The 13669-nt window shown below is 40.6% G+C and overlaps 1 protein-coding gene across 1 annotated transcript in view; it reads left to right on the top strand.

Annotated features, from left to right (window-relative positions):
* dync2h1 (dynein cytoplasmic 2 heavy chain 1) overlaps positions 1-13669 on the top strand; it is a gene marked incomplete in the record, with an annotated part of 109720 nt that overhangs the window by 28085 nt on the left and 67966 nt on the right. The window contains 16 exon segments of the mRNA XM_023961587.1: positions 985-1167; positions 1330-1512; positions 1768-1991; positions 2158-2276; positions 4927-5126; positions 5217-5348; positions 5532-5664; positions 6116-6323; positions 6423-6552; positions 7578-7733; positions 7814-8073; positions 9317-9563; positions 9693-9844; positions 9973-10117; positions 11111-11213; positions 13135-13299. Coding sequence (XP_023817355.1) covers positions 985-1167; positions 1330-1512; positions 1768-1991; positions 2158-2276; positions 4927-5126; positions 5217-5348; positions 5532-5664; positions 6116-6323; positions 6423-6552; positions 7578-7733; positions 7814-8073; positions 9317-9563; positions 9693-9844; positions 9973-10117; positions 11111-11213; positions 13135-13299 — 2740 coding nt within the window.

The raw sequence follows: 13669 nt of genomic DNA, 5'->3' as shown, positions 1-13669 counted from the left end.
CACTGGGCACTCCGCAGGCTCCCTGCTCCGCTCTATAATGCCATATCCACTTGTAGACGACTAGATACATGTACGTTTTTTGTTTTCCTCGACTTAACTGGCATCTGGCTCAAAACTGTACCGCTGGATAGCTCCAATTTTGCTCGCCACTTTTGTTGCACTGGTAATGTTAGGCTGGGGGTGTGAAGGGAAGTCAGCTAGAGGGAGAACATGTAAACAGAGAGCTCTCAGCAACGGGGAGGTGAAGGTAGGGCAAGGTTGCTCCACGCCAACAGTCCCGCCCACAACTCAGAGTTGAATTTCTGATGAACTCGTGCTGCTCTGCAGAAACTATGTCCCAGAAAATGACAGGCTTTCTGTTTTTGGCTAAAAACGGCATCATCATAATTAAAAGACCACTGCGAATGCTCTTAGAATTATCAAAATATGATTAGAGTGGGACTTTAACTGTTGTTTCCTTTTTTTTTATAAAAAGAAGAACCTGAAACTAAATCCCTGTAATTTAATTAAGAAAACTCAGTTAAAAAGGAAGAAAAAAGATCATTCCCAAGAAGGCAGTACCAACTTTTTACAAAGTGCATCTTACACTTTTATGAGGGGCCTTTCATGTTGGGATTCAACAACTTGAGTAATTCTCCTGCTGTCTATGATACTTTTAATTCATGTTCAGCCTTCAAAAAGTTCCTAAACCTTTAACTGAATGATCTGGCAGAAGTATGTTAAAGAATAAAAAAAAAATCCACTTTTGCCTTTGGGGGGCACTGTTCATGCAGTCAAAAAAGCCCAGAACATCCTAAGCTGTATTTCCTATCTGCAGTTTTCTGGTAACGCATCACAGATTCAGTGTCTTTTTCATTTTCTTTACTTGTCCCCCCCATGTTTCTTTCATTAGCTTTTGGTATTTTTTGGAATCCCCCACCCACCTAAATCTTTATTTTTGTGTTACAGTTCTTCTTTTCTTCTGTATTTCTCCCCATTTTTTAGGGAAATGCAGCTAAGCTGGTGCACACACCGCTGACGGATAAATGCTACCTGACTTTAACCCAGGCCATGAAGATGGGGCTTGGTGGGAACCCCTATGGGCCTGCTGGCACCGGCAAGACCGAGTCTGTCAAAGCCTTAGGGGGGCTCTTTGGACGCCAGGTTTTGGTTTTCAACTGTGATGAGGTATTCAGATAGTTATTACTTAGGGCTTTGAATCTTATGCATCAGCAAAGATAGAAAAGACCTGGTTTGATTTAAAAAAAAAAAAAAAAGCTGAAGCCTGGATGTCATGTCAATATATCCATGGAGACGAGTGAAGTATTTTTCCTTTGCTTGTCTTTTTAGGGCATAGATGTGAAGTCTATGGGACGAATATTTGTGGGCTTGGTGAAGTGTGGAGCTTGGGGCTGCTTTGACGAGTTCAACCGTTTAGAGGAAGCCGTCCTCTCAGCAGTTTCTATGCAGATTCAGGCCATCCAGGACTCCCTCAAACATCACAAAAACATATGTGAACTACTGGGAAAGGAGGTCAGAAAACGAAATACACATATATTGTCATCTCTCCAAAAAATTCACTGTATTTTTTTTTTCCCTCCACTTCTTTAGCTATTATTTCTGTTAAATCACCCAGTGACACTATATTGTTTATTTCACCAAGCTGTAAACTTGTTAGGTCTTTTATCGTCATCCAATTGCTGATCTTTGAGATAAGGAAATAGTCAATGAGAAACATAAAAATGAAAGTTTAGTGGAGATTTTTTGCCTCTTCTCTTCATCCCTCAGGTGAGCCTGGACCCAAATTCCGGTGTATTCATCACTATGAACCCTGCAGGCAAAGGCTACGGGGGCAGGCAGAAACTTCCAGACAACCTGAAGCAGTTGTTCAGGCCCGTAGCCATGAGCAAACCAGACAATGAGCTTATTGCTGAAGTCATTCTTTACTCAGAGGGGTTCAAAAATGGAGAGATGCTGGGGGGCAAACTGGTTGCTGTCTTTAATCTTGCCAGGTATAAAACATGGCCTTAATTCTTTCTTAAAATCTATATTATGTTTAAATAGGATGTGTGTAAGAAATCTGTGTGAAGCACCAAGATCTGCTGCCTTAATTGTAGTTTATTATCTGTGAATAGGTTTTACTTAAAGCAGTGTTGCTGAGACTGTTTGTTTTCTCAGAGAGTTGTTGACGCCTCAGCAGCACTATGACTGGGGCTTGCGTGCTCTGAAGACGGTTCTGAAGGCCTGTGGAAGTCTCCTGCAGCAACAAAGGAGGCGTCCCGACAAGGAAAAGGAAAGTAAGTGAACCGCTCTCTGTTTTTTCTAATGGATCTGGGATTTCTCTTCTTCCAGCATAGCAGCGTGACATGAAGGGTATGAAGTGTCTGCAGGTTATCCTTACCTGGGAGTCACTTTCTTTACATAACCAAAAGACTCGGGACAAAGTTAGATTTAGCTGTGTGGTGCAGATCTCTGTCATTGCTCCATGATTTAACTACTCCTATGACTTTAGAAGAAACACCTTTAAAAGCTTCATATTTTTATTTTAAATGTTTATCTGAGTAGATAGGGATTAACACTAACAACTGACCAAGCAGATGATTGTTTTTTTGAAATTACAGTTATGTTAATAAGTCAAGTAAGTTGATTGAGCCTATGGGTCAAAGTGAAAATAGGATCAGGTTTTTCCCCCCTTAACTCCTCAGTCCCAGAGTTTATATTGATTTAGTCTAAAATTAGCAGACTGAGGAGTCAAAATTAAATGAGCTATAAATGTTGATTTCTTTTTTCCTGCAGATTGAGGGCTGTGACAGTTACTCATGCATGAACACAAAACATGTTTTTAAAAAAGAAAGAAAGAATTCAATGGCATCAACCTTCAGTTGACTCCCTTCTGGGACTGCAAAAATGTAACTATTATGAAGGTGTACACTTCCCACACCCCTCAAACAGGTACAATATCGTTGTAGGCTTCTTCTTAGAGTTGACCCTAGCAGCGGAAAGTTATCTTGCTCATTTAAAAGATTATTTTAAAACACTGAAAGACACAATTTAGAGAAATAGTTTAAAGACATGCGGTAGATAGTTAGAGATACTATAATTTCTAAAACTCACTGCTGGATGAAAGCCACAAAATGCTTGAAATTGATTCACCTAAAACATGTAACTGTCATATCAGTTGTAGCATTTAAATGGGATATCCCATTCTGACAGCTTCCTAAAGCCTCAGTCACAACTTTCCTGTAAGGGTTGATATGGGCTGCCTGCGGGCAAACAATATTCAGTGCAAACAAACGTGTGACCTGCAGGAAAATCTCAAGGTCGTAGACCACTCTGTGAACTCGTAGAGAGAAAATGTTCATGCACATTTTTTCTATGGGAGTGCTGCAGGAGACAGGCAATAGTGAGCACTTATACAACATGTTAGGGTAAGTAGGGGTAAAGTCGGTGAGACGCGAGTGTGTCGTACGGATCTTTCATTTACTCTTAACCCCAAATCCTGTGGACAGCAAGGAGGGGCCTGTTAATGCTGTTGATGTGATAAGTGTGCGCTCCTTGCGTGCAGCCTGACTTTCAGAAATTAAGGAATTATAGTCTGTGCGAACATCCAACAGGCATGTGTGCGGCATTTTTGTGCAGTCAGTAAGGATCCAGCACTCACCTTACTAATGACTACAGTGTGGCGTCAGGGCACCATACGACAGCATCACCGTTACGTCTTAAGTGCGTTTAAATTACACTAGACTTCCGACTACTTCACAATACACCAACCACACACACAACAGTGGTGCGTCCTATTTTCATGACGTCTCGTGAGGTGGCTGCTAGAGCCTCGGGGGAATTACAAGACCACCCCTTAAGAAGTGAATTCTCCTTTGTAAGACCCTCCATGGACCTGGACAACCCCAAAAACCTTCAGCACCGCCGTACGTAAGGCTTTGAGAGATCATTAATGATCAGATATGGATAACAGCCAACGGCTGAAATAGTAATATTTCATTTTCAATGAAGGCTGAACCTCTGAAATTTGTTGCTCACATTAAGTATGCAACGTTTTTCTTATTCATGTGTCACAACGCAGGGTTTGAGTAGACACACATTTAGATGCCTATAAACTATAAAAACCATTAAAACAGTCCTTTTTGAAAATATTTGCTGCACTGACTCCTAAAATCCTTTAATAAAAACACTTAAACATCTAACCTTTGAAAGTTCTTAAAAGGAGATTGTACGTCTTTGTGCTTTTCTTCTTCACTTCCAGGCATGTTATCACGTCTCCTCTATTGGCTCACTCTCATACCTGCCTGTCAGTTTCTTGCCCAACAGCCTCTCCCATTCTGCCCTGTTTCCCACCCCACACTTGCCTTTATGTGTCTGCCTTACAATGCTTACTCTTTTGTCCCTCTCCTGATTTCAACTCTCCCCTTTCTTGATTCCTCTGCCTGTTCTCTTTCAAATCCATCTGGTCCAATACCCACCCTTTATCTTTTCAACTCTCAGGCACGTGGGCTCACCACACACATCTTCTGTCTGTCAATGGCTCCCTAAGGTTTTGCTGTGAGCATCTCTCTCTGTGTAGTCCAGCCAAGTGGTTCTGCTGAATGCAAGAAGAAAGATTCCACATCTGTGTCTGCAGGGAGGGCCCGGATCTTTGTAGCTGAGAATTAGAGTATTGACAAACTCTAGATCACTGCAGGCTTTGGCAATTAGCTCATTTTTTAACAAGGCACATGTATAAAGAGCAAAACAAAGAGCTAATGTTCATCGTCTTTGTTTTCTGCACATACAATGCTGTTACTTCACTTTTGGTTTTTCTTTGCACTGTTTTCCTTTTTCACTGAGGTGTCTTTTTAAAGATATTGAATTATGCAGATATTTGATCGAGTTTTGCTTGTCAGCCTGTTTGGAATGCAACCGTAATGTGCAGTGTCTTTCATCCATGTGCAGTTCAGGAGAGCAGCCTGGTGGTGCAAGCACTGAGGCTCAATACCATGTCCAAGCTGACGTTTGCGGACAGCTCTCGTTTTGATGCGCTGGTCAAAGATGTCTTCACTGGAGTTGATTTCACTGATGTGGAGGACCAGATTCTGATCCATGCACTAGAGCAGGTTTACCAAGAGGCTCAACTGGAACTGATACCCGGCCAGGTGTGTGTTTACACTGCAACAAGTTCTTCATATCTAATAATTAAGGTGTTTGGTGAAGTGGATTGTTGTAACAGATTAAGGAATTTGCAGCTAAAAAAGGCATTGGAGCTCAATGAACAGCTGAGGCAACGCATGGGTGTGGTCATTGTTGGGCCAAGCGGAGCAGGCAAGTCTACTCTCTGGAGGATGCTCCGAGCTGCTCTGAGCATGACAGGGAAAGTGGTAAGCAGAAAATGTTATACTTACTGCATAAAACACATTATTTAATCTGTAATTTAGACATAGAATATGTTGGAAGTGAAATGTGCGTTGATTCCAGTTTATCTTTGCCAAAATCCTCATTTGAAACTGTAAAGGTCAGTTAAAAGCCTGTTCATCTGCATCCTCTTGTTGATTTTTCTTTAGGTGAAGCAGTACACTATGAACCCTAAAGCCATGCCCAGGCAGCAGCTATTGGGACATATAGACATGGACACTAGGGAGTGGGCTGATGGTGTTCTGACACACAGTGCCAGGTGTGTGGTCAGAGAGCCACAGGGTAAGTGGGCGTCATTATTCTGTGGATGCAAACAATATGTTGGTGCTTAGGTCTTGGTCACAACTGCCCTTACGGGTGGACGCTGGCTGTCTGCAGGTGAAAAATGGTCAACCTGTATTGGACACGCATGTGGCAGACAGGAAATATCGAGGTTTTTGACCACTTAGTGAACCCATACAGACATACAGAGAAAAAAAATATTCATAGACATTTTTTCTTCAGGCAATGCTTTTGGCGACTAGAGTGTGATATAAGGGCACCATTCGGCAGCATTACCAGTGTAACATCCATTAGCATTACAAATATTTCACAATACACTTCACACACTCACAACAATGGTATGTTCCACTTTCACAACGTCCCTTGAGGTGGCATACGGGTCGACCCCCGTATGGGTGCTTTAGAAAGACACTTGCTGTTTTCTGTACTGCATGTGCATCTGTGTTTTTAGAGGTGAACTCCTGGATAGTGTGTGATGGGGACATTGATCCAGAGTGGATTGAAAGTCTTAACTCAGTCCTGGATGATAATCGGTTGTTAACCATGCCCAGTGGAGAGCGGATCCAGTTTGGACCCAACGTTAACTTCCTGTTTGAAACCCACGACCTCAGCTGTGCCTCACCAGCCACCATTTCCCGCATGGGGATGATTTTCCTCAGGTCAGTCAGCTGCTAAAGACTGTTTTTATTTGTACAAAATTCAATTTGCCTAAGTGCTTGTCTTTGAGGTTTTACATCCTGTTGTGATTGCGTCTGAAGTGATGAAGACATAGACGTGGGTGCATTAATGAAGTCGTGGTTGAGGGGCCAGTCAGACGAGTGCCGCAGTCAACTAGAAAACTGGCTAGGAGACTACTTCCAAAGAGCACTGGACTGGGTCTTCAAGCAGGTAACATTTTGCTCAATGCACACTGGTTCAGTAATTGTAAAAGCCTGTAGCTGATATGCTGGTAAACTCGAAGATGTGTTTTTTTGTCTGAATAATGCTGGATGTTTTCAAAGCATTTTAAGTATTATTATGCTGTTTTTAGCCAAAACGACAAAAAAATATTTTCTGCATTGCAGGAGTAGTTCATCAGAAATTTGCCTCTGAGTTGTCGGCAGGACCGTTGGCAGAGAGTAGTGAGCCTGTGCTGATATCCCATCAACCCTTTGTTAACACTCTCCTGTTAGCTTACAGCCTCAAGCTAACGTTAGCGGTGCAATAAAAATGGCGAACAATATTGGAGCTATCCAGCTGTACAGTTTTGATCCAGTTTTTAGCTCAGACGAGGCGAATGCAACACTAATAGATCTATTTGTCTAAAAGTGGATGCATCAGAATGGAGCGAAGGAAGGAGCTTGTGGCTTGCTGATTATTTTATGCCACAAATCTTCTTTCTCTTTCGGCTTTTCCCATCAGGGGTCGCCACAGCGAATCATCCTTTTCCACCTCACTCTATCATGAACATCTTCTACCCTAACGTTAGCCAACTTCATGTCCTCTGTTAAGACATCCATATATCTCCTCTTTGGCCGTCCTCTTGCCCTCCTGCCAGGCAGCTCCATCTCCAACATCCTCCTACCAATATATCCGATATATATAATTTTATGCCACAAATGAGCTCTATTTAAAGCTGCTTTTTTTCGTCTGCTCCTGATTCACTATGATTAGATTAAAGAAATACTCAGAAACACAGTTTAATCTTGACTTTCTTTACATACGTCCTCATCATCAGAAAAAACACCAAAAATACAATTTTCATTAGAGTGGGTCTTTACCGTAATTTCCTACTAATTCAATCATCTTCTATACAAATGACATGTGTGTAATATTATCCTGCTAAGTAAGAACAGGCTGACACGCCCACTTTTCCACTTGTTTACATGGCATGGACCCTGTGAGTGCCTTTCTGTCTCCTCTTTTTATGGCAGAATGACTTTGTGGTGGAAACTAGTCTAGTGGGTACAGTTTTCAACGCTCTGTCACACCTCAGTGCCGTGAATGAGAGAGGAGAGTTCCTCGTAGGTTTGCTGAGAGGCTTGGGAGGAAACCTCAATCTTAAAACACGACAGGAGTTTGCTAAAGAGGTGAGAACCCTTCTTTTTCATCTTTCAGTTAGTAGTTATTAATATTTTATGCCTAAATATGTTTCTTTTTCCATCTGCAGTTGCTAAGTTGGGCCAGAGAACCCCCCCCAGATGCCAGAAAACCCCTCGACACCTACTATGATAATAAAAGCGACCATCTAGCAGCTTACACCTTCCAACACCCTGAGAGTCTCACGCTGGAGCAGTTCTCTCATGCTCACATGCTGCCTGTAATAAAGACTACAGGGATGCAGAGAGGTCTGCATGGCTTTTTCCCATGGCTCACAGCTTCACACAGGCAGCCCTTCATGGTGGTAGGCCCTGAAGGCTGTGGAAAAGGGTAATTGCAGATTTGATAAGAAGCATTTTCTTACTGCGTATGTGACAAAAGTGAAAAAATATTCTGTATAACTCAAATTTGGATTAAAAATTCTGCCTTGCTTTAAAGTAATTGTACCATTGCATGGTAATTTAATTAATTAATTTGAATAATTTTAACAACTTTATCAGAATTTCTTGAGATGAAATCAGGTCTGGTAAAACCTTTGATTGTACATAAGAACTGGACCGAGTGACATCACACATAGAAAACGTTTTTCTTCCAGCTCCAACCAAATGAAGTCAATTCAATCGCAATTTTTTCAGGTGCCGCCATGTTGGATCCAGACGCTGTGATTGGTCAGAGTTGGTCTGAGTCGATGCTTCTGTGGCAACCACTCTCACCAATCAGAAGTGAGCTTGTCAGAAGGCCACACCTCAACCACTTGAAAGCGGGCTACACATAATCAGTCAATAAAATGTTTTGGAAATTTGAACAAAGCTCACTCAGTCCAGTTTTATTGCTCAGTCATTGGATAAAGCAAATGCAGCCACCCCACAATGTCTTGTAGGGTTGATTTTTTTGTTTTTGGCGACTTCACAGCACAGTATTGCTCATTGTGCAGTGCAGAGGTGCTCTACTACCGTCATCCAAAGTGACAAAGATGCAGAATTCACAGCAAATCCAACATTCCTTGTGAATGCACTGAAAGCTCAGAATAATAAGGATATTAGTGGCTCCATGCCTGTGTGTTTTACGCACTCTGGCCAGTGTGAGTGCACACGGTCGTAGGCTCCAAAGTAATTGCTATCCTTCCCAAGGGTTTGAAGAACAATGGTTTCTCCATTTGCCATTTATACTCGAGTTGAGTTTTCTATCAGTCAGTCTGGGCTTTTCTCATCCCCTTGTCTTGCCTTCTGGCCCCGGAAAGGTCAGCATGGCAGTAAGACACTGGCTCTTCTCAGCTCATTCCTCTAGCAAAAGAGCATGCTACTTTTTTTTAAAGGATTTTAATGTGGTCACATAAAAATACAAGTTTATGAATTCAATCTTAGATTTGATTACATTTTTAATCATTATTAAATTCTGTCTTTGCTTTGTTCGCTTAAAAACACACTTTTTTTTTCTAACAGTATAAAAGTGTTTGACACCAAGCTCTCTGAATTCCACATTTAGGAGTTTAAAGCAGCATGACCGATGCCTCATAACACTTACAGTGTGTGTCTTTATGTAGCCTTTTTTGTGTACGTTGTTTTTCTTTTAGGATGCTTCTGCGCTACGCTTTCTCTCAGCTACGCTCCACTCAGGTGGCTGTGGTTCACTGCAGCGCCCAGACTTCATCTCGTCACGTCCTGCAAAAGCTCAGCCAGACATGTCTGCTGCTAAGCTCAAACACTGGCCGAGTCTTCAGACCCAAAGACTGTGAGAACCTTGTTCTTTACTTAAAAGACATAAACCTACCTAAACCAGACAAATGGGGGACGAGCAACCTCACTGCCTTCCTTCAACAGGTAATGATGACACAGAAAAACATGGATTACAAAAATACTTTTTACTTGGGTACTTTAAGCACTTGTTTCTCTGAAATACTTGAAGTAGATGTGACATGCGTTTAATTAAACATCTTTTTTTGGCTCTAGGCTTTGACATATAAGGGATTCTATGATGAAAATCTAGAGTGGGTCAGTCTTGAGAACATTCAGGTGGTGGCCTCCATGTCAACAGGAGGTTCTGTCTGCAGCCATTCACTCACCTCACGCTTCTGCTCCATTGTGCGCATCTGTGCTATAGAGTATGTATGAAAAGAAAGGAGCGATTACATTACAAGTACAAATATTTTGTAGCATTAGCCTCTTTTTTGCTGTTTTTTTTTTTTGTAAAATCCTATTATTTTCTTTGTCTCATTGAATGTTTCTTCAGCTATCCGGACAGAGAGCAGCTTCACTCCATCTACTCAGCTTACTTGCAACCTGTTCTCCAGCATAGCCTGGGCAGCCAAGCAGGCTGGGCCAGTACAGGGAGAACTCATCAGCTAGCTGGTTCTATGGTTCAGCTCTATGAACAGGTATTACATTAAAATAGAGGTCATTAATGCGCAACTAGGGAGATAAATGCGAAAAAGAAACAGATTTTCCGCTGCTGTTATGCCCAGAACAAAAAGAAATATATCTTGACCTAGGTCAGTAGAGGTGGGTGGAATCAGCCTAAGAGAGCTGGCATGGGAAAATGAAGCTGCCAAAATCAAACTTAAGCAGTTTTTTTGTTCTGAGCTAAGCATATGTGCAGCATTTGTCAGCTTTAGTTGTTTTTTTTCCCAATCAGAAAGCATGTTAGCTGCAATTTGATGACACTGAGTCTCTCACAGGGTACATCTGACTTTATCAGCAATTTTTTACTAATTGGAATGTACCTTTTCACCAGAAAACATCAAATGTAGGAGCATGAGTGACTTTTTTTATCTTATGTCAGTTGTTCTTTTTGGCTCTTAACTGGCTCAGCTGTGACCCTAGAGCAATCACATAAATATCGACGGTAAGCCAGAAGTGCTCAAAAGCCAAGGTAGTAATAGTAGGTAGTTTGTCCTCTCTGGGTGGGTGGAGTGCTCCTGCCCCTGATGGAGGAGTTCAAGTATCTTGGGGTTTTGTTCATAAGTGAGTGAATGAAGGAAGATTGGAGTGTGAGATTGACAGGTTAATTGGAGCGGCTTCAGCTGTTATGCGGCTGCTGTATCGGTCTGTTGTGGTGAAGAAAGATCCAAGTCAGAAAGCAAAGCTCTCAATTTACTAGTCGATCTTTGTTCCAACACACACCTATAGTCATGAGCTCTGGGTCATGACCAGAAGAATGAGTTGCTGAATAGAAACAGCTGAAAAGAGCGTCCTCTGCAGCGTGGCTGGATGCTCAGGCTTTTGTAATTGTAAACATTGTCTTGTAATATGGTTTTATGCATTCAAATCCACGTTAGAAACTAGAAGAGAAAAATGTAGTTGAAACTTGGCTTAAAAAATCCAACATTTTATAGTCTTCTTTTATTTCTGTGCTTGTTTTTATGCTGTAGGTGAAAGCTAAGTTTACAGTGGACGACCACAGTCACTATCTTTTCACACCATGTATCCTGACCGAATGGGTTCTCAGTCTGCTGCGATATGACCTTACTGCAGGTAACCAATATCTGAGATAACTAAATGATTAAGCTCTTTGTTCTTTGCTCATTCTATATGTATTACCAGTAATCTGAATCAGCACTTTGTTTTCTCCAGAAAAACAGAAAACACAATAAAGAAACTCATTTTTTGGTGAAATGTTCTTTAATAAAAAACAAAAACAATGTTTATGCAGTGCTCATTTACCCTACTATCTGGTTGTTTTCACTGAGTTGTGGCAGCTGTTTCAACTGCATTTACTTTTTTAGTGCATGTCAAAGTTTAATCCATATTTTAGAAGCATTTTTATTGTAGTTTAACAAATAGACCAAGTACTTAAAAAGCATAAAAAGCAAGTGTTAATATTACAGATTTATCAAGATTACAGAGATCTAATTTAGAGAGTTGTGCACTCAGATATTGCAATAGACTAAATACAGTTGGAGGGAAAGTTGCATCATATGTGGAAAAAACACTACATTTTAAAGTTCTGGACAGCATGACGACTGCAATTGATAATATTCTTGAATGTTTAACATTCAAAATCTGTAAAGCAAAGAGAAAACACATTGCTATTAGATTCCTTCACAGAACTCTTGGCTCAAGTACTGAAATGTTTACAACTTGGACAGAGATAGATAATCAGTAGATAATCAGTGGGCAGTGGCTGCATGAACATTATAATAACTTTTAAAATGATTGTGTTTTCCTGAGATTAAATTACATAGATTCATTCCATAGTCAATAGTAAACCATTATTTCCCATCAAACTAGTCACTGATGGTTTAAATTAAAGGCACATGAGCTGTTTAGCATTAGGGATTGCCTTTTGTCCTTTCTGTTTTTTTAAATTGAATGTGCCAGAGAAACCTCCCAGTATAAACAATGCCTCTGTTTGTCTGTATTTGGTCAGTGGTATACGTTTACTTTGACAGATACTCCTGAAAGCAGTGACCTTTGAGAATAGGACGTGACACTGTCTTCTTAGCCAGGAGCACTGTGCTGCTTCCTTAGGGACTTTACTACATTTTGTGTGTATTCCTAAGGTGTGTTTTTTTTTCTTGCCTTTTCTTTTGTATAATAATATCTTTTTCATTTGCAATTTGAGAGTTCAAAAGAAAAAGTTATAGGCAAAACAAGTTTACATTTTTGATGGAAAAATCAAACATTTTTAGTGACTAAATGTCCTATTTTAGGTCAGAAAAGGAAATTATTTTATTGAAATTAGGGCTGGGTTGATAAAATTATTGATCTAAGTTTAATAGATCAATAATCGATCCATAAAAGTAGAGTTCGAACTTATATGCCTTTCCTTTTCCAGTGAGCTAACGCAAAACAGCAGTAAATCAATGTCCGTTAGCTTAATGCTAACGCATAATGGAATTTCCCATAGGACGGCTAATGCTAACATTTGATTGACCTAAACATACATTGTTGACTAGATGAACAGCTCTACTCAAAGGCATGAGCTTTCCAAAGTATAAATAATAAAGTGTAACGCTATAACGCGACCTCCACCTAGTGGCCAAAGTGAAACGCCCTCCAGGAGAGGCAGGACATAATGATCTGCACATTTTTGTTGGAGCTTCTCTGTCTGAGAAACAATGTAACACTGTATAGTGTCAACAATCTCATTGGTTTATTATTTCACTAATACATTTTACAGAAACTGGGAACTGTATCAGATTAACATATTCAAAACATATATAGATTATTACTGTTTTTTACAAATATGTCTAAATGTGTAAACCGTGTCAATTCAAAATTGAATCGAATCAAATTGAGTGGATCGAAAGAATCTGAGAAAATCACAAATGGAATTAACCCTGGCTCTGGTGAATCGAATCCAATCAATTCTGTAAATGATTGATACCCAGCCCTAATTGAAACTTTTATAAACTTTGTGCAGCTGAACTCGTTTTTGTACTTTCCATTTTAGCTCAATCTAATCTGACACAAAGTGTGCTGGAGGTGATCGCCTATGAGGCCAGGAGGCTCTTCAGAGATCGGCTCGTTTCCTCTAAAGACCTCCACACCTTCGACAACATGCTGTCTTCGGTCATACGTGGAGACTGGAGCTCTGATGCTCTGGACAACATGGCCGGTATGAAGTGGCTCTTTACTTCCTGCCCCTTCATCTGCTGACTGTGTTAACGCAGCAATAATCACAACATGCTGGAGATGAGTCGCTTGAGGAGTTTCATGACAGCTTTTATGGATTGCTGCTTGTGCCTTAAAGAATTCTGAATGTGATTACATCGGAGCTGGTTTGACAGCTTTCTATTTGGCATTTTCTTTAGCAATTTCCTTGGTAATGTTCTGTTTACCTGCTATATACTAGGATGGCATTTTTATTTTTTTTATTTTTCAGTTGGTTTTGAGTCTTGCCTCATAAACAAGCAGTGTGTTTATTAAAATTTCCCATCCGCTGATGGAAAATATAATGCCACCCTCGGTGAATTTAATTTTAGCCA

Source organism: Oryzias latipes, chromosome 13 (genome assembly GCF_002234675.1).
Source record: "Oryzias latipes chromosome 13, ASM223467v1".
NCBI lineage: Eukaryota > Metazoa > Chordata > Actinopteri > Beloniformes > Adrianichthyidae > Oryzias > Oryzias latipes.
Note: the sequence above shows the minus strand (reverse complement) of the source record. Positions and strands in the feature narration are given on the sequence as shown.